This window comes from Poromitra crassiceps (assembly GCF_964638095.1).
Source record: "Poromitra crassiceps genome assembly, chromosome: 4".
In the NCBI taxonomy this organism is placed as follows: domain Eukaryota; kingdom Metazoa; phylum Chordata; class Actinopteri; order Beryciformes; family Melamphaidae; genus Poromitra; species Poromitra crassiceps.
Window position 1 is genome coordinate 31,810,766 of NC_139626.1, and position 21,765 is coordinate 31,832,530.

General features: G+C 44.7%; 2 protein-coding genes across 2 annotated transcripts in view; one reads left to right on the forward strand and one right to left on the reverse strand.

Moving 5' to 3' along the window:
• mss51 (MSS51 mitochondrial translational activator) overlaps window positions 1–17,883 on the forward strand; it is a gene marked incomplete at both ends in the record, with an annotated part of 22,940 nt that extends 5,057 nt beyond the window's left edge. Inside the window, 9 exon segments of the mRNA XM_083635884.1 lie at window positions 4,398–4,522; window positions 4,846–5,409; window positions 8,487–8,580; window positions 11,261–11,440; window positions 15,151–15,300; window positions 15,428–15,552; window positions 15,876–16,439; window positions 16,744–16,837; window positions 17,679–17,883. Of these exon segments, the coding sequence (XP_083492010.1) occupies window positions 4,398–4,522; window positions 4,846–5,409; window positions 8,487–8,580; window positions 11,261–11,440; window positions 15,151–15,300; window positions 15,428–15,552; window positions 15,876–16,439; window positions 16,744–16,837; window positions 17,679–17,883 (2,101 nt within the window).
• A 1,371-nt stretch (window positions 17,884–19,254) lies between these two features.
• Window positions 19,255–20,091, reverse strand: LOC310775746 (myeloid-associated differentiation marker-like protein 2; the record flags this gene model as incomplete). The annotated part of the gene is made up of 1 exon (XM_083635885.1): window positions 19,255–20,091. The coding sequence occupies one exon, from the start codon at window positions 20,089–20,091 to the stop codon at window positions 19,255–19,257; it is 837 nt and encodes a 278-aa protein (XP_083492011.1).
• Between the last annotated feature and the right edge of the window lie 1,674 nt (window positions 20,092–21,765).

Below are 21,765 nucleotides of genomic sequence, written 5' to 3' on the forward strand. Positions count from 1 at the left end.
GCGTAACCTATGTGGGGTTTGGCGTAACCTATGTGGGATTCGAAATAACGAAGGTTATGCCAAACCCCACATAGGTTACGCCAAACCCCACATAGGTTACGCTAAAACCACGACCGCAAAGCGTCCTGCCTGTATTTGGCCAGTCGACAGGAAAGTATCGCGGGACTTCACGAGACTTGGTGACCTAGATCACGTTTGAGGTAATTTGATCCGTGTGCAGTCCAGGAAACAGCCTGGGGTGAAATAACACTCGGCTGGATGTTGACGGATCTGATTATGGCGATATGTGGCGAAAACGGGAAGAAAAATAGCTATTTAGATGCAGGAAATACAGGCTACCACTTGGCCCCAAATCAACTCCATTTTACACTGACTTGGACGATATTGATCTCAAAACAACGCTAGGACGCCCAGAAACGCTGCAGACATCGCTAGGTGAGTGGCCAATTCATAATTAATGCCAGGAAATGGCTCCAGGTTCAAAAAAACCGAAATTCTCCTTTAAAGGAGGATTCTTTTTTTTTTTTTTACAACCTGGACCTTATTTCCAGCTGTATTTATGTTTTACAACTCACCCTCAACAGCAATTTATGAAAACACTTCACTTTAAAAGGACAGCTCACCCTAAAATCCAAAATAAATATTTTTCCTCTCACCTCTAGTGCTATTTATCTATCTATATCATTTTGGGATAGTTGCCTGAGTTTTGGAGATCGCGCCGCAGAGTTTCTGCCTTCTATCCAAAACAATGGAACTGGATGGCACTCGGCTTGTGGTGCTCGAAGCACCAAAAAAATACATTTGAAAAACAACAGCCAAACTATTTTCTTTTGCAGTCTCATGTAGGAACTAGCTAGTAGCTAGCGGGTGTAGTTCGGTCAAAAGAAAATAGTTCCTCCATGAAACTGCTCCTAACAAGGTCTGTGGATTATGTTGAGTAACGGGGTCAGGATTTCTGGAAAGAGACATTGCTGTTGAGTTTTTCAAATGTATTTCTTTGGCACTTTGAGCACCACAAGCAGAGTGCCATCTGTGTTCCATTGTATTGGAGAGAAGGCAGGAACTCTGCGGCCGATATCTCCAAAACTCAGGCAACTAACACAAAACGATATAGATAGATAAATAGCACTACAGGTGAGAGGGGATATATGTATTTTGGATTTTAGGGTGAGCTGGGCTAGAGCAAGCAACGGCCTGGAACAGACGCCATAGGGGCACCTGCAAAGCGTGCATTATGTCCTGTAAATAGCTTATTTTCTACCACTCAGCGGCTCATAACCTTATTATACGATAGTGGCATGAATTTGAGCTGCCCTATTCACTTCTCTCAGCCTGCTGTCTGGTATCCACATCCGCCATACTGATTTTGTAATGATACAAAGCTGGTTTAAAATCAGTAAAGTTGCCCTTTAAGAATGAAAAAATGTGAAGCTTAAAGGGATAGTTCACATTTTTTAAAGTCTAGCCCTATTTGCTACTTACCAATGATGATGTTGATTGGTTGAGTTCTTTCTCAGCGAAATCCATGCTGTTCCTCATAGTAGCTCTGGAAAGTTGGACAATGACGAATGCAAGGTCAATGGGGTCACGCTCCTGTATGTACAAGCTGACTGAGGCTCACTAAGAGTTCCTCCACTGTGCACACAAAGTACATTTCAGTCAGCTTCAGTCAGCTTGTTCCAACATTCAGGCGGTGTCTCGTCATAGCCGTGTGGTCATTGGGTCAGCATGGGGGAAATCCTCCCGTTCTCGCCATTCAGCATAGTTAGCATTTAGCTGCTAGCCCAGCCTAGGCAGACAGGATCGGGGATTCAACCACCACAGTAAATGCACATCTGAACAGATGTCTATAGTACCTGCTCTAGAATCCCCAATCCTGTAGTGTAGAGCCGCAGCACCTTCCGCTGGTGAGTCAGCCCATTGAGATATATAGGGGGTTCAAGTTCAAGTTCAAGTAGTTTATTGTCATATGTATAATACAATGTACAATACAATGAAATTCTTTATGCTCTGAGCACCCTCAGCCTTACATACACAAGGACATGGTCACAAAGACCGACAGAAAAAGGGTGTAGACCTACATAACTATGTAGGCTACACGTGATACAGACATGTCTGTACACAGTACGTGTAGACATAACACAAACCACGATACAGTACAATACAATAATGGTGCACAACAAAGTGACAGTGCGTTGCAGTGTGTGTGAGGTTTTCCCCAACCGTCCTACCATTCGTCCTACTGACACAATGATACCGTTTTCTGGGCGTTCCCGCACAGACCCGCTGTATCTCTACAGGAGCGTGACCCCATTGACCTTGCATTTGTTTTTAGCCAACTTTCCAGAGCTACTGTGAGGAAGAACTGTGCTGAGAAAGAACTCTACCAATCAACATCTTCAAGCAAATAGCACTGGACTTTAAAGAATGTGAACTATCCCTTTGATGCAGTTGATAAAGGCACATCAATGCAGAATATATTTTAGTTGAAGGAATTGATTGAGAATAGGGAATATATATATAATCTAATAATAATATAATATATATATAATAGGGTGTATAGTGTTCTTTTGGATAGCTATTGTTTTTCAGCCTCTGTCTTTTCCCTCTGTCTCTCTCACCAAAAGTCCCTTGTGTCTTTCAGCAGCTGATTCATAGGCTGCTGCTTCGCATCATTCCATTTCTCACCATTTGAGCTTTGGGGACGTTGACAAAGTGTTGTCTGTTTGGACTTTCAAATGCATTTGTTTTCCTCACCTTGTTTGACTGGCTCTGTCCACTTGGGAGCCTCTTGTGGCAAATTAGTACGCCCAGTGTGTGCCATGACAAAACATAGTGCCTGGAAAATGATTGGATGTAAATCTGAAGGGCCCCGCCCCCGGCGCCGCGGGTGGTCGGAAGGTAACGTTATTGTTAGTCTCGCCTGGCCTCTCAGACCTGCTAATCCACGACATTACCTCACCACCTGACCGCACAAAAGACAACGTGCACGCTCGTATAATCACTAATAAATGACAGCTTCACTTTTACAGCTTAGATTCCTGACACGGCTGTTTTTGCCAGCTGTCGCCTCAAACAGAACAGGTCAATTCATCAGCCATTGAAGGAGAAGGTCAAATTTGAAGGCTGGCTCTAGATAAATGTAATACACTATTTATATCCTGGCACAAACAAGCCTATGATGTGATATTAAAGGATGGCTTTACCGGTAATCAACCCACTTTGTATCATTAATAATCTCGGTAATATAAGCACATGGGCAGTGTTTACCTTCTCTCTCTATTTTCCTCACGGATACCTTACCTTTCCCATTTCCTCCTCTGGCAAAGTGTTCCGTCACAATGCGTTACAACGGAGCTGCGGAAGTTCTGCTGGAGAGGCAGAATCTGCTCCGAGGGCGGCTGTTTATGTTTTTATTTTTTTTATTGTTTATTTTTATTTTTTAAGTATGCGCACATCCATGGAGAATCACATGGAGAGCCTTAACGAGCCTTAATGACTTGCAGCTGGTGGGGGCGGAGTTTCTGCAGGGAGCAGCAGGAGCATTTTTCTCTGTAAAGTAAACAGAGAGAGAAGGTAAACACTGCCCATGTGCTTATATTACTGAGATTAGATATGATACAAAGCGGGGTTGATTAGCGGTAAAGCCATCCTTTAAATGGGGCTATCTTGATCAACATATCTGACATACTTGGAGTGAAACTGATTCCCCTCATCAAGGATTACGTCGTCATGGTCCTCAGTTCATTAGATAATTGACTGTAATGCTTTTGTTTTGCATTGAATGTCTAAAAAGAAAAACAAACAAACGTATGAACTCTTCTACCTGGGAGCTATTCTCTAAGGCAGGGATACTCAACTGGCAGCCCGCGAGCGCACCTGAACGCAACATGCAAGATACCCGCTGAATAAGTTTCCAAATGTTCATGTAATTCTGGCCAATACTTACACTTCTGTTATAGCATTTCAGTCTGGAATATGGAATATCTTTCAATAATCTATGATTTAGCTGCTAAATTGTCAAATACCGCCGTCTGCTCGCTACCCAGGCACTTATGTATGTACTTAACCTAAGTAACTATCCGGTGTGCACAACATTGTCAGACTAAACTCCGTCTGACACCTACAATCCGCTACAGAAAAATGTATATTGATTGTTTATTAACTGGCCCCTGGCCTTCTATCATTTCACGAAAGTGGCCCCTGGGCAAAGCAAGTTGAGTATCCCTGCTCTAAGGTGTCTCTAAGGATGCCACTGATGCACATTTCTTGAACATCATTGAAGAAGTTGAGCTTGAAGTTATAAAATATAGAAATTAAAAAGGTCCAGTTTGCTCCAGATGACATAATTTTCCTTTCTGTTTCATCTTCTGTCGCTCGCTGTTTCTCTCTTACAGGTGCTTGAACGTGTATTACTGCACAAAGGACTGTCAGAAAGGAGACTGGCCTCAGCACAAAAAGGTCTGCAAGTTGCTGCATCTGGTGGCGATTGACAGGCTGGTGGAGTGGCTGATATTCACAGGTGAGAAAAGCCTTTGAATTCACAAAACAAAGAATTCACGTAACTAAGATGGCATAGTTTAAAGCTGAGCTGCAGAAATTAAATGCCTGAGAGAGAGAGCGAAAAAATGAAACTCAGAGGTGCGTGTTTACATTTTAATTGAAGTTCTTCAGCCTTTGAAACATCTTGCTTTTTCATACATCATGTAAACTTGCCAAATAATTTAATATCAACAATAATCTCTGTTCTCAATTGTCTGCCAATTAACTATACAGTACGGTAGCTTGAAAGACTCCGTCCACAATAGTAAGGGTTAGAATACATCTGTTCTACCACCCGCACAGGAGACCTCCCACTCCCCACAGAGAAGTGGTCTAAGCCAGTAGCTGAGGTGAAGAACTGGGACGACTGGCTCCCCATGCAAGGAGACCTCACGTCACATCTGGACCCCATCTTATCTGGTGCCAACATGGCCAACCTGTGGAAGAATGCCAGCAGGCCACGGCCGGAGGACGCTGACCTGCGACAGTCTTTATGGCGGATCCAGAGCGAGTTCCTCTCTCGAGTTCTCACGGTTGGCATCGCCGTGCAACACTTTGGCCTGGACCCATATGCTAAACCCCTTACTATTCACCTGGCAGGGGTATCCCACAATGAGACCATGGGAGCCAGACTGACTGACTACGATGAGCTGAACCACATGTTCCCAGGACACCAGGGTCTGGAGGTGGTCATGGTGGGACCAGAGGTGGTGGATGGCCCCATTAAGAGGCCTCCTCTCCGGATGTTTGGCCCCAGACACAAGGTCTACATCAGCGCCTACAAGGGCCTCTACCATCAGTTCTGGGAGGACCTGGTGGAGAAAGAAGAAGCAGCCAAGCCAGATCTGGTGGTTGGGTTTCATCCTGGTACGTACACACGTCATGCTAATATCAATCAACAAAAAGAGATATGGATTTTCATACAAGAGATGTGATTGTGCATGCAGAAATACACAGGCCTGTTTGCAAGTCTTTCACCTCAGAAAGGTTGAAATGAGCCAGTAAAGAACATGCTGATTACTGCAGCTATAATTATAAACATCCTAACTGAAGTTGTCAGCTCTCTTGGAGAGCCTATGGTCGTCTGGTCTCCCTCTATGCCAGTTTGATAACCTCCTCTCTTCTTCCAGGGAAGGGAGGAGAGGTTAGAACTGGCTTTTATGGGGCGTCTGGGTGATTCACGACAGCAGCTGGGGCCGAGTTTGGCTTATGTGTGCTGGACTCAGCAGAATGTCACAAGGCTGGGGGGGGTCGCTGCCAACAGCACAGTTGCCCTCTTAGGCTGTTGGCACTTTCTCCCTCACTCAAAGACAGACAGACAAACAGATAGACAGACAGACAGACAGACAGACAGACAGACAGACAGACAGACAGACAGACAGACAGACAGATAGACAGACAGACAGACAGACAGACAGACAGACAGACAGACAGACAGACAGACAGACAGACAGACAGACAGAGCAGTGGAAGAGACACTGAGACAGACATCCTGGGACAGAGAGTGAGAGTCTTCCCTTCCGCCTCTCTACCAAGAAACGAAACACGTCTAGCTTATATTTATCTCTAGGTTCCAAATTGAGACTGGAGGGAGGCAGTTATTGCAGTCATTAACAGACAGGGGGCCCTGTGTCTTGTCACCTTATCTCCTGCACGTCCTGCTGGTCTAAACGCCTTAACACTTGCCGAGTGTTAAATGTTTGATCGTGATGAGAATAGTGACCCTGTGGATGTGCGTATCATAACATGTATTATTCAAATGCAAATCCTCTCATTCTGCGGTTTGTGTTCTCTGGAAAGACGCGGCAGGCAGGGGATAGCGTCTGTGTGCCAATAATGGGCCGACACACAAAATAGAGTTTGGCAGTTTTAACAATCGTATCCACCTTCTTTTTGAATGCTGCGCTGTAAAATAATGATGGGTGCAAGATCCGGTCTAGAACATGACTGATTGTTGCAGCTGGCGCAGCATTTCCCCCGACGCTGGAGAAAAAGTTGCTTGTCACAACACTCGTTTGACGACTTATTTGAGGGAATGTAATAATGCTATCTATCACATCCGCTATTTCTGTTGCTCTTTGAACAACTTGGGATATTTATTGGTGAGATTTTTGACCAAGCTGGATGTGATTTGCTCCGTTCACCTGCAGCTTTGAAACATGGTTTACAGACGGGCTATGTTGTGTCTGTGTCAACAACGTAACGGTGGGAGGGGCCTGGGAGAAGAAGGAAAAACACCCATATATTTCACATAAGGCATCATGGCAGCTAGAAATAAGGTGGATAGCGTCCTAGGTTTGCTTCTCTCTCACATGTATACTTTTTTCCTTCATATTTTTCTCATTGCATTTCTATCATGGAGAAACACAGAATGCAACACTTCATTGGGCCTTGTTGGGAAGTTCTCCTGCTGTGCGCTGCTCTCCACAGGCAGATCCCAGCACAGGAACACAAATAGCAATAGACTGTTTCTTTCAAGGCCATTTCAGCTGGCTGGATGTATTTCCTGCTCAGACAGGGGAAAAACACACACACACACACACACACACACACACACACACAGACACACACACACACACACACACACACACACACACACACACACACACACACACTCACACACACACACACACACACACACACACACACACACACACACACACACACACACACACACACACACACACACACACACACACACACACACATATGTATTTCCTGCTCAGACAGGGAAAAACCACACACACACACACACACACACACACACACACACATACACACACAGATGTATTTCCTGCTCAGACAGGGAAACACACACACACACACACACACACACACACACACACACACACACACACACACACACACACACACACACACACACACACACACACACACACACACACACACACACAAAACAGTTGACATGACCCATTGAATTCTCAGTGAGGGGAAAGTGGGGGTCCGGGGACCAGCAGGGGTCCTTGAGAGGGTTCCATGCCGGTCCGCATCGAACTGATGAATTGTTCAACTTCACCATAGTAGAAAGAATGACTATTTTGATCATAGTTTTACTGTTATCTCTCTACCTACAATGCAGATAGGCATTCTTTTTTAAATCTAACAATAAGAAATATTCTCCGATTTGAGTTCAAGAGACTAAATCTTATTATATCAAATAGATGTGTGTGGTCCAAATGTATGTATGTAGCTTCACATATCAGGGGAGGGGGAGTGAACTGAAGTTTCACATATCAGGGGAGGGGGAGTGAACTGAAACTTCACATATCAGGGGAGGGGGAGTGAACTGAAGCTTTACATATCAGGGGAGGGGGAGTGAACTGATGTTAGCACCCATGTGGGTGATGCACATGCACGGCAGCCAGTATGTGGCAGAACGCTCACCACACATGTGACAGCGACTGGTGATGATGTCACCAGATGATGTCATCATTCGTCGAGTGGCATCACATCATTAGGTAATTAGGGCAATATAGCCTACCTAATTAAAGAATCCGACACACACACACACACACACACACACACACACACACACACACACACACACACACACACACACACACACACACACACACACAGAAACACACACAGAAACTTCTGATTCTTATTATAGGATCCTCCTCCCCAGGAAAACCAGTAGTGTAATGCAGGAGCCACTGGTGCTGACTATCCACTGGTGCTGACTATCCATCACTGGTGGTGACATTTATTTTTTTATTATGATGTGTAGGCCTACCTTTTAAACGAAACACCAGTGTGATGCTCACGTATTTTAGATGACATGGTCATGGGTGCCATGTGAGTACTTAATCATCTTAACATTAATGTACGAGGTAGAAGTATACAATTGTGAAGAGAGTGGTGCTCTGATCATGTTTCCTCTGTGGTAGGCTCAAAGTAGGATTTCTGTCTGTTTTTCCTAGGGTTTCATGCCAACCAGGGCCTGTTGGAAGGTTGGCTTCCTACCCTGCTGCTCCTCAGGGACTACCACATCCCCTCCTTCTTCAGCATGTACAGGTAGGTCCTCAGAGACTACCACATCCCCTCCTTCTTCAGCATGTACAGGTAGGTCCTCAGGGACTACCACATCCCCTCCTTCTTCAGCATGTACAGGTAGGTCCTCAGGGACTACCACATCCCCTCCTCCTTCAGCATGTACAGGTAGGTCCTCAGGGACTACCACATCCCCTCCTTCTTCAGCATGTACAGGTAGGTCCTCAGGGACTACCACATCCCCTCCTTCTTCAGCATGTACAGGTAGGTCCTCAGGGACTACCACATCCCCTCCTCCTTCAGCATGTACAGGTAGGTCCTCAGGGACTACCACATCCCCTCCTTCTTCAGCATGTACAGGTAGGTCCTCAGGGACTACCACATCCTTCTTCAGCATGTACAGGTAGGTCACGTTAAGACTAAACATTACACTGGTTTCACATTTTAGAGCGGAGATGATAACAGTGCTTGCCCTCTGCGGAACAGGGAATATTCACAATTCTTTCAGTCTTGTTGGTTTTGATCTCTTTTACTATTTCCTTTGGAGGAAGGGATTTTAATAGACTCGTAGTATTGATGTATTGGTTTACCCATTGATTCCTCATCACTCCTCCACCACCACTACACTCAACCACAGCCTTCCCTCAGCCATCATTCATGGACTATCTATGGACTAACTATGGGCTATCTTGTCGAAAGGGCCTTTCTGTGTGGAGTTTGCATGTTCTCCCCGTACCCCCCAGGGGGTTCCTCCGTACATAACCCCCACTAAAAACATGCAGAAGATCGTCATCCGACCAGTGACGACAACATCTGAAGTTGGTCCAATGATGGTCCAATGAAGGTCCCCGGGCGCTGGAAAGAAATAGCGACCACTGCTCCTGGCCTGCCCCCTGGAGGAAAGGACAAGCCTGGATGGGTCAAATGCAGAGGACATATTTCACCGGCCACCGTCAGCATGAGTGTGTGTAGTGGCCGCATGCATGTGTTGTAGTGTGTTCGTGTGACAATAAAGACGGGCTGCCGTCTGAAATCGTGTTTTTAATCGTGGAGAGTTGAGCTCATTGAACCTTTAAATACCTCCGAATAACACTGGACGATAGTCACAGATGCCCATGTTGCCACTAAAGCAGTGGTTCTCAAACTGGGGATCCTTGTGGTGTTCCACGGGGCCCCCAGCAAAAAGGGGAATCATTTATTTCCACTATAATCCCATCCATAAGTAACACAATGACAGAATGGTTGGTCATGGGTTTCATTTACTTTCTGTAATAAAACATCTAAAAGCAAAGAATCTTTTCAGATGAGGGGGTCTGTGGTCTAATCTGTGTCAGTTTAGGGGTCCTTGACGTGAACAAGTTTGAGAACCACTGCACTAAATAGTTTAAGTCGTTTGTAAATGTAAGAGCCTGTCCATCCAACTGCACGTCCTCCTCGTCCTCGTCCTGTACCGTCCTCTACTAAAGCATGTCCTCCTCTGTTGTGTTTATACACCCTGCTCTGTCACACACACACACACACACACACACACACACACACACACACACACACACACACACACACACACACACACACACACACACACACACACACACACACACACACACACACACACACACACACATCTGAAGGTCAACACATGTTTCTGGTGCTGGATGAGAATGATTTATCTGTAACTCTTGCTCTCTCTGCCCACTTGCTACACATGCTGAAGCAGGACGTGACGTGGACTTTGGCTCTCTATTGCAAACACAGTAGCACATGACATCACACACCCACTCAATGGCCTACTCCCCTCTGACATCATACACCCACTCAATGGCCTACTTCCCTCTGACATCATACACCCACTCAATGGCCTACTTCCCTCTGACATCACACACCCACTCAATGGCCTACTTCCCTCTGACATCATACACCCACTCAATGGCCTACTTCCCTCTGACATCACACACCCACTCAATGGCCTACTCCCCTCTGACATCACACACCCACTCAATGGCCTACTCCCCTCTGACATCACACACCCACTCAATGGCCTACTCCCCTCTGACATCACACACCCACTCAATGGCCTACTCTCCTCTGACATCATACACTCACTCAATGGCCTACCCTCCTCTGACATCATACACTCACTCAATGGCCTACTCTCCTCTGACATCATACACTCACTCAATGGCCTACTTCCCTCTGGGCGCAGGTACAGTACAGGATACCCACAGCTCTGCTTTCAGGTTTCTGTTCAGTTATGTGTATAGCCATCATGTTTCAAATGCTATACATACCATAGCATCATCATCATATACCTACACACACAACATAGGTTACATACATATTTTACTAGATTATATACATTGCAATGCTACACAAACACAGCATATCTTTAGACTGTGGGAGGAAACCGGAACACCCAAAGAAAACCCACACAGACACGGGGAGACCATGCAAACTCCACACAGAAGACCATGGGCGGGGATTTGAACCTAGCCTAGGTAAACCCAGCCACCACGTGACCTGCTCTCTCAGTTCCCAGTCACTATCATAGTGACTGAGAACAGGTCTGAGAGCAGGTCACGTGGGGGATGGGTTTACCCAGGCTAATTTGAACCCACGACCTTCTTGCTCTGAGGCGACAGTTGTAAAATGTGAGAAAACAGTCCAAATAAAGACAAAAGTGTGTTTTGTCTCCTTGTCCCCGCAGTGAGATGGAGCTGGCGAGCTCCCTGCAGATCCTGCACGAGTTGGAGATTGACATCCGGGCCAGTGGACCCAATCCCTTCACCTCGCAGAAACCGGAGCAGGTGCAGGCCTGTCCCAACATGAAGCCCGTGTGCTGCAACTCTCACTACCTCTGTTTCCAGGGCCTGCTGCCACAAGAAGAGTGAGAGGGACCCGACCCGGACAGCTAATACCCCGTTCAAGACAACTCGGACCACCGGAAAAAATGGGTTCCGACCTGTACAAAGTGAATTGAACAGTCGTCCAGGCCGGGAATTACAGCTCGGAAATTCGGGTATCATCCAGATCTCCGCTTTGTCCGAGTTGACGTCATAGCCACATCAAAATGGCGACTTGCATCGTTAATGATAATCACAGAATTATTATAGACGTTTGTTAACGTTTTAACACAAAATCTGATGTCTCAATTATGTAATGTTAACGTTAATATGTGTTTTGTCATCTATGTTTCACTCTGATTAGAGCAATATGTGAAATTCAGAATTTGGTTAGCGTTGTTAGCTAGTAGGTACCTACAATGCAACCTATAGCCTGTATATTCATTCCATAATTGATATAATTGACATTGCTAAAGTCAAATGCACGTGTTCACATGATGACATTTGACATCCCTCCCTACCAGACACTTTTTTTTTTTTTTGTATATGTCACATAGAAGTGGTGCACATCATCTGAAAGCTGGGAACCTGAAGATTAATTTGAGATACAGCTCAGCACTGTTAAGTTTTTCTAGTCTAGTTTTTATAGTCATGAAATAAACATTGTGTTTTGGTTTTTCCCGCACCAAAACTTTGCCTAAATTTGAGGCGTTATTTAGCCCGACAAGCTAGCATGATGACATGGTTGGTGTCAATGGATGCCTCGGTCTTCTAGTTTCATATGGTAGCAGTACCTTGACTCCAGCTGAGCCTGCTACAGCTTCTGAAAGACAGGAATGTGGGCCGTTTAAGAGCTTTTAAAGTCTGCTGATTGGACGGGCCTAGGCAAGGAGTGAGTGGGCCTAGGCCCAGCCAGCTCCACCCATAGCTCCGCCCCTGATCTGTAATCAATTAATTGTTGCTTTATTGTACGTTTGATATGAAAATGTGAATTGCTGTGCTGCATGCTGAGCCGATGTGAGAATATGAATAATGCTGATCCACGACACTGATAACAATGTGTTATACACGCCATTAAAGGTACAGGACAGGCAACCCCGTCTTTATTTGCCCCAATGCATCGATTCATGCACATACGCATTATACACACACATGATTCATGCACATACACATTATACACACACATGATTCATGCACATACACATTATACACACACATGATTCATGCACATACACATTATACACACACATGATTCATGCACATACACATTATACACACACATGATTCATGCACATACGCATTATACACACACATGATTCATGCACATACACATTATACACACACATGATTCATGCACATACACATTATACACACACATGATTCATGCACATACACATTATACACACACATGATTCATGCACATACGCATTATACACACACATGATTAGAGGCGCCGTGGAATTTGTCCTCCGCGTTTGAGCCATCCTGGCTCATCCTTCCTCCACGGGCTGGCCAGGAGGAGCGGTGGACTGCGGCAGTGAAGTCCATATTGATGTTATATGGAGGAAACCCCAGGGGAGCATGGGGAGAACATGCAAACTCCACACAGAAAGGCCCTTTCGACGAGATAGCCCACCTGGGGACTACTAGGCACCGAAAGGCATGGGGGAGACATGCCCTCAGTAAGTGTGGAGATAGAGAGAGACTATACCACCATGAACCAGGTGAGAATCGAACCCAGGACCTTCTTGCTGTGAGGCGAGAGTGCGAGGCAAGAACACCACCACTGCGCCACCGTGCCCCTTACATCTTTGTTTATGCTTTATTCCATCAGAGGGGGACTTAATTTGATTTTGCTGCTGAAACAGTCAGTGTGACACTGACCTCTAGTGGATGAAAGTTGTAAAAGTACTCAGAAATTACGGTACAGTTCCCAGTCCAGGGAATACCAAGGGGTCAAATTCCAAATGAATAGTCTAAACTCTAAACTGACACTTCACTGCTTGGAATCGTCCCAATAAAAGAATGTATCACAATTAGCTATTCGATCAGAACTTCCACTGTTCCCCTGGAATAGCCTCAATTTCTCCATTACATAAACATGATCGTATCTTTGACAAAAAGTAGCAGGTAGCCTACATGTGTTTTTGTGTGTGATTTGTTAATCATTAATAAATCCCTATGAATTCATGAGTCAACCCATTAATGATGAATGGGTTGGTTCATAGAGGCACTGGTTTTTGTTATGCCTTGTTATTAATGAGTTATAAATGAAAACTTCCTGAAGTTTTCATTATATAGTAGAAAGTCAGCAGTCCAAACTTAATGGATTGTTTAGGGGGATTTCGATGTGGTCTCCATTTATCACTCGATCCCAAGCAGGTGTGTAGTGCTATCTGGAGAACTGGGGGAGCGCACCTATATGAGGAACAACCCCCCCCCCGCCTATTTTACTATTGTAAAAACAAACCCTTGGAGAAAAAGTGTGGGAGCTCCGCTCCCCTGTGCTCCCACAGCACGACACTCCTGATCCCAACGTATTCCCAGGTGCTAGTAATGTGGCTCTATTTCTCCATATGAATAACTTTGGGAATCTCCATCTTAGAATAATATAAGCCACCAAAGAAATGTGTTGATGTAGTTAGTAGGCTAGGCTATGTAGTAGGCTAGCCTGTATACGTTTTGTCAGTGCTCTGCTCTGCATGCTATTTCCTGCCTCGTGTGAAGTGCAGGAACGGCCTGGAGTTGAAGGGAAAGCACAGGTGTTCAATGTGTCAGCCAGCCCCCCACACAGCCGCTCACATAGCAAACCAAAGAAGAAGCAGCCAACAGTGTCACTGACTGATTCACAGCGCTGCAAATGACGGAAACTGAGAGGTAAGCGGTCTAAAGTTGTGTCCCACTTTGGCAGTTTAGATACTTGGTAGGCTATGTTGATTTTCTTATTAAAAAAAAAAGTGTTTTGGAAAATAATATCTCAACAGATAGGCCTACTCTAAAGTAGCCTACACACAGGCTTATGCTAAGGCATGAGGGCACAGAAGTGCCTGGTGCTCGTTACCGATGATGACAGGTTGACATTTAAATGACATTTTGCAGTGTAACACTGGCAAGTCTTGTTCATTAGGCTACTCATGCTCCTGTCGGCCCTGGAATACAAAGCCGTTCAGTTTGTGTCTGAAATGTCTCTCACCTCTTACACACAGCTCCAGGCAGGCCCACAGTCTGAGTCTCTGCTGCATTTCTATCATACTCCACTGAATCAGACACACATGCAATTATAATATTGTTACCCTGTATTTCATTCATGATACAATCTCTTTGCACCCATCCTCCATTATACACAGCAGAGAACAATGGCCCAGGCTAAGATTAGACTCTATGAGAAAAGCAATTAGGCCTCAGTTGTCAATTGGTGAGCATTTTGGAGTTGACCTTCTGATATATCTAGACTAAAAGACTATTTCATTCTGCAAATGATGGTCATGTAGCATTCATTTTACCCAACTTACAGATTTGCAATAATGCTGTGAATTGTTCTATTCTATTCTATTCTATTCTATTCTATTCTATTCTATTCTATTCTATTCTATTATATCATATCATATAATATCATATCATATCATATTATATCATATATCCTATCCTATTCTATTCTATTCTGACTTGATTTTGAATTTAAGAGTTTGGAGGCTATAGGGAAGTTCATAGTTAAAACAAGTACAAAATGCTCATCATTCTCTTCTCTCTGTAGAGCGGTTCCAGAGACTACAGGTAAGGCCATGGCCTTCCGGTCTCAGAAGGAGATGTTTGACAAGATGGAGGAATCATTTAAGATCTGTGCAAGCTGCGAGAAGCGGCCAAATCAGCTTTCAAACTCGCAGACCCTCAAGCGCTGCGTCAGGTGAAGAAAGAGAGAGAGCGCTCACTCTGTTCGAAGGCCGCTCAGCCAAGATGTCTCGTTGTGAAAGCGTGTCATTTTACAAAATACACGTGACAGACCTCTCACCTTTTGTCCTCTCTTTGCGCAGATGTCTGAACGTGTACTACTGCTGTAAAGAGTGCCAGAAGGCTGACTGGCCCAAACATAAGAAGTTCTGCTCTCAGCTGCGCTTAGTAGCCATTGACAGATTTGTGGAATGGCTTGTGTTCAAAGGTAAGGTGTTATGAGTGAACTGACACCAAAGTGTTGTCCGTCGCCATCTTGGGGTCCTGGATGGCCGTTTCCCAGAGCAGCAGCTCCGCCTGCTATTGGTCCGTGATCGGCAAGCTGCACGATCACTGGACAGGTGACCTGTCAATCACCCTCTTTTATATAATCTATTTTACTCCAAATGGGCAGGCGCATTATATCGTATAAGAAAAGAAAAATACTACAGTTGTTATGAAAAGGTGAAGTTAGCTAATTTAGACCAAAACCGTGTTTCAGTGCTCAGCGGGTCTTAATACTGGTTGTATCCTCCCCTGTCCCATCACCAGGAGACCTGCCGTTCCCTACAGACAAATGGTCAAAGCCTCAGTCAGAGGTGAAGGGCTGGGATGACTGGCTGGCCATGCAGGGAGACCTCACACCTCACCTCCAGCACATTCTGGCTGGAGCCAATATGAAACACTTGTGGAGCGATGCTGGCAGACCTCGGCCAGAAGACGAGGAGCTGAAGCAGTCGCTGTGGAGGGTCTCCAGCGAGTTCTTCTCCAGGCCACTGACCGTCGCCTGGGGAATGAGGCTTTTCGGCCTGAACCCCTATTCCAAGCCCCTGACCATTCACCTGGTGGGAGCGGGCCAAAGCGAGACTTTGGGAGCCAGACTGACGGACTACGATGAGCTGAACCGCATGTTCCCAGGACACCAGGGTCTGGTGGTGGTCATGGTGGGACCAGAGGTGGTGGATGGCCCCATCATGAGGCCTCCTCTCAGGACGTGTGGCCTCAGACAGAACATCTACGTCAGCGCCTACAAGGGCCTCTACCACCAGTTCTGGGAGGACCTGGTAGAGAAAGAGGAAGCAGCCAAGCCAGATCTGGTGGTTGGGTTCCATCCCGGTGAGAACTTCTTTTCCATTACAAGACATTAATATCCAAGCCTCTGGGCCAAGGGAACCAAGCCTCTATATCCAATCCAAATGTTCTGAAATGTGAAATTTTGTCTTGTGTGTCCACGAACTTTGATGCCAAGCTGACGACAAGAGTAAACTGATGAGGAAAATAGTATAGTATAGTTTTATTGACATTTTAAAATGTTTTGCATACACCCAACCTCTACTGCTTGAGTGGTTCTTACTCATGCTAAGATCTTCTTTGATTTATTTCCCCTTATTTTTATGTTATTTTTAATTTTTTGGTCAAGGTTTTGATGCCAGTCAAGGCCTGGATGAGGGCTGGCTTCCAACGCTTCTACTCCTCAGGGATTATGAGATCCCAACCATTTTCACTGCTCTCAGGTAAGTCTCTCATAGTACTCAAACAAATAGACAAAACAGCGTATTGAAATGACGTAGGAAGCCTATAACCTACCTAGCCAAGCCTACCTAACCTACCTAGCCTAACCAGCACCACCAACATTTGACCTTCAGTGAAGACAAGGAAAACCTCTAATCTGTTGCAGGTGTCAAATGTAAATTCAAATAAAACGGGTAATTCCATATTCTATGGATTTTGGATATGGAATATTTCCATATTTTGCGTCATATCACATAAGCCTTCTGAGCTATGCAAACATGCTAACTGTCATAGCGGTAGATTCCCTGCCTACCAACACAAGGGTCGCAGGTCCGTGCCACGTGTTACCTCCGGCTTGGTCGGGCGTCCATACAGGCACGCTTGGCTGTGTCTGCCGGTGGGACGCCGGAATGAGGGTAAGGGTATATGTCCTAACTCCTCCTCTGGTTGTTTGGGCGCCTGTTCGGGGCGGAAAGGAACTGGTTGGAATTGGGTGATCCTCCCATGTGCTACGTCCTGCGGGTGAATTAAGCTCCCCGCCGTCAGGTGAAAAGAAGCGGATGGCAACTGCGCATGTATCGGAGGAAGCATGTGTGTGTCTACGGCTCTCCCCAGATCGGCAGAGGGGGTGGGGTAGCGACCGGGACAGCAGGGGGATTTGGCCAATTAATTGTGGAGAAAATGTTGGAAAAATTAGGGGGAAAAAACATGCTATAACTGTCTGATGAATTATGCGTCTCTTTATCCTCACTGCTCTCTTATGATCGACTACAAACGTATCCAAGATGAAGGATATCCCACAATCCATATGAATGTCTGTTGTGTCCTCCCTGTCCTCCACAGTGAGACAGAGATGACCTACTCCCTGCAGATCCTGACGGAGCTGGAGATGGACCTGAAGGGAAGCGGGGCAAACCCCTTCGCCTCGCTGAAACCAGAAGTGGTGGGCTCCTGTCCCAACAGACCGGTCGTCCACTGCAACTCGCACTACTTCTGCTTCCAAGGTCTGCAGGAGAGCGTGGAGTTTGAGGAGCCAGAGGAGGACTGAAGTGCTTAACCCTAACCCAAACTGAGATGATGGCAGCAGTGAGGAACCAGGGCTGCTCTTCTTCCCATCAATTCAGTCATTTCATACTAGAAACCAAAAGGGCGATACGTCCTAGTACTCCTGTGTGTGTCACTCAGGACATTTGCATTCTCTATCTCACCTCCACGGAATTCAACGGCCCGAGTCTTCTGATTTGAATTTACTGTCTCTCAGAGTCTCAGCGTCTTGCTGTGTTTAGCAGGGAGACAATGAAATGTTCCACTTAGTCAAATGTCCACCAGCATCGTATATTGCATGATACAAAGGAATGCAAGATTACAGATTCCACGTTGGCTTTTTGCCAAAACCATGTTCATTTATTGAACTTTTTTTTTTATGAAGTCACCGCCTCACCGGCCGACTCGAACACTTCTGTAATGCAGTGTATCATTAAATGTGATTTTGTAATAAGATACAGAACTGGCTCATTGTTCACCTTTGTCACAACTTGTCTCTTGTTGTCTGCCATGTTATGCAATATGCACAATTTATTTTTATTTTATTAGTTATTATATTATTATTGTTGTTATTATTATTATTGTTATTATTATTATCATTATTATCATTATTGTTATTGTTATTATTATTATTATTATTATATTTATTTATTATTATTAGATTTGTCATGTGTCACGAGTTTTGACCATTCATTACATACTCATCAGAGGTGTATCTACTCTATATTAAATATTTCTTCGTTGAATAATGATACTTTACTTACTTTACTTTATTGGTTTATTGGGACGGGACAATGCACATTAATGGACATGTTCAGAAATACAGAAGCCTCTATATACGAAAACATGTAAATATGCCGGAGTTAGCTAATGCTAATTTACATCCGTAGTCCCCAATAAATATCAAAACAATCACTCATTACATTCATTCAACGCACAAACTGATATACATGTAACGTGTCATCGCAAGAGATACCACAACATTACAGACATCAAAATTACAGCAAAACACAGACAGGATGTACGCAACAAACTGATATACATGTAACGTGTCACCGCAAGAGATACCACAACATTACAGACATCAAAATTACAGCAAAACACAGACAGGATGTACATGTCAGTGCTAAAAGAAGAATACTACACCTTACATTCGACAGGTTACATGATAACAATACATAGATACAATATGAAGGCTACTCTACTCTCTTAAGTGCTACACTTAAGTGGTGAAGTGCCTAGTGCAGGAAGAGAAGAAGATTTGGAAGGCAGCTATTAAGCTAGTGTACAATACAATCACCTACCAAGAAAGACATGGAAGCAAATCATTTTATTTTAGACAATAAGCTTGGCTTGATATTTCAAGTCTAGATTTCTATCGAGCCTTGATGGATAAAGCTAGGTCTACAATGTAAAGGACAACATTGACAATGGACAAAATTGTAACTATATTCAGGTCTTTATGGTTAGTGTGGCGCCTGTAACCATAGACGGACCAAAGAATGATAGCGCACAGATACAGCAGCACTGCCACAGCATTGAACACCAACTCCATCACACCCAACCCGATTGAGAGTAGACATCGCAGGAGCTGGAGCAGCAGATGGAAGACTATGATGATGACGGTACCCAGGAGACAGAGAGCAAAGGCGAGGATGCTCACCATCATCCCGGCAGGTCGCGACCGCAGCTCCACACCTAGAAAATAGTCTGTGGCAGCAGAGAGAATAATGCAAGCTAGGAAGGCCTCCGTCATGCGTAGGATCCCTCTCGGGTTGGACAGGTAGCCACTCGGACACTTCGTTTTTTGCATCACAGCATCAACCAGAAAAACCACGGTGGCAACCAGGGAGAAGATGGCACAGATGATGCTGGTGAAGCAAGTGAGGCAGACAAAGACCGAAACAAAGATGACTGTGGCGGAGGTGATCATGGTGGCACACAGCATGGTCAGCCCGCAGGTCAGGTCGGCCCAGTTGGGCAGGAAGGCGGCGAGGAGGATATGCCAGCTCTTGCCCTCCACCACAGCCAGGGTCACCACCACAGCGATGCAGAAAACCCAGACAAACTCACACCAGATGCCCCACGGGCTCGTCATCTTCCCTCTCAAGGTGACCACGAGGAGAGCCAAAGCACTGAAGATGATTTCCAGCAAGCGCAAAATGCCGACAGAGCGCAGGAAGGCCAGGCAGCTCTTGCAACAGTCACACATGATGTTGCAGTTGGGGACTCCAAGTACCAGTAAGGAAACGGAAACGTCGAACTGTAATATTGTCAATGCAAATTGCAGTTGCTGCTAGCTTCAGTAGCTGATCCTCTGACTACTGTTTCTACTGTTGCTCTAACTGCCATCATCGGCAGGCAGGCAGGCAGGCAGGCGCACACGGACGCACACGCGCACACACACACACACACACACACACACACACACACACACACACACACACTTCTCCTGTTGGATTGAAAAACTTTGTACCTACAGTATGTCAGTAGCCTACTAAAGAAATGAGGTCACACCAAAACGAAAAGAGTCTTTACTGTCTTTACCGGTCTTATGTGAAAAAACTTTAATCACAGACTTAAGAAATGATTCCCCTACTACTGTATATAATGTATATATATATATATATAATTTTTTTCATAAAAGAAGGTGAATGTGGGCATACGGGCAATGCAGTGGAAACACATCAGGCATTTGATTGGAATTTGGAAACCCTCATTAGTGTTTTGCTTGCACCTGTGTTTATTCTGCCTTTTCGACACAGAATGGCCCCCGTGAAAAGGGTCTATTATGCTCACACTAGATGTATGGTGTCTAATCATATAACATATCGGGAATACAAATATTAAACTTTATTTATAGCACTTAGCAAAACACAGCTACAAAGTGCTTGGGGTCATTAGGCTGATTGGGTGCACCTGGGCTTGAGCTTAAGAAGACCTTCAGGCTTCAGACCATTCAATATTTCTCCCTCCCACCGATGCACCTTTTGTTCTGTTCTTTTGTTTAATGTGATTTGTTGTCTGGTTCTTTTCCCTCAGTCTTCTTAGTTAATAAATTCTTGTTTTATCTTTGACTTTGGTGTATGACTCCCTCCTTTCTTTCAACCTAGAGCCGGGTTGTAACAGAGAAAAATAAGTAAACAAAAAGACAAGAAATAAAATACAATTGCATAAAGATTAGACATTAGAAGTCACATGACTTAAAAGACAATGGCTTCACATAAAAGCAAAATGGTAAAAGTGATTTAAAAGAAGACAAATTGACTGAGCTGATCTTGTAGGCTACTGTGGGGAAACACTCATCGAATTTCATACTATCATTAAGTTACACATTGTCACATAACCCTATGCAAAACACAAAACTATGCAGAACTCTTTGCAAGTTTTTTTTTTAACCTTTATTTAACCAGATAAGACATTTGAGATACAAGATCTCTTTTGCGAATGTGATCTGGCCAAGAAGGCAGCAGTTGCAAGCCAAGTTACAATCAACATAAATACAGTACATATAAAGGAAACATAAAAACAGGGCTATAGAGCTGAAACAAAAAGCAAGGACAACCAAATACATCATAAATACCACATCCAAGGGTAATAAATAACACAGGATCAAGAACGTAAAAACATATGGCCTAAAAACAAATTTACAGGCCGAGAAAGGCAAAGTAAAACTAGACATTACTGCTGGAGCAGCTTGAAGTAAGGACTTCAGATAGATCATGTTTAAAACTGGACAGAGGAATGGAAGAGACAAGTTTTAAACGGGACTGCAGGTCGTTCCATGACCAGGGACCAAAGTAGGAGAGACTCTTTTTTCTAAAGAGTCTAAAGGATTCCCCGTAAATCATCTTTACCAATTTCACATGATCAGGTAGCCTAGTTA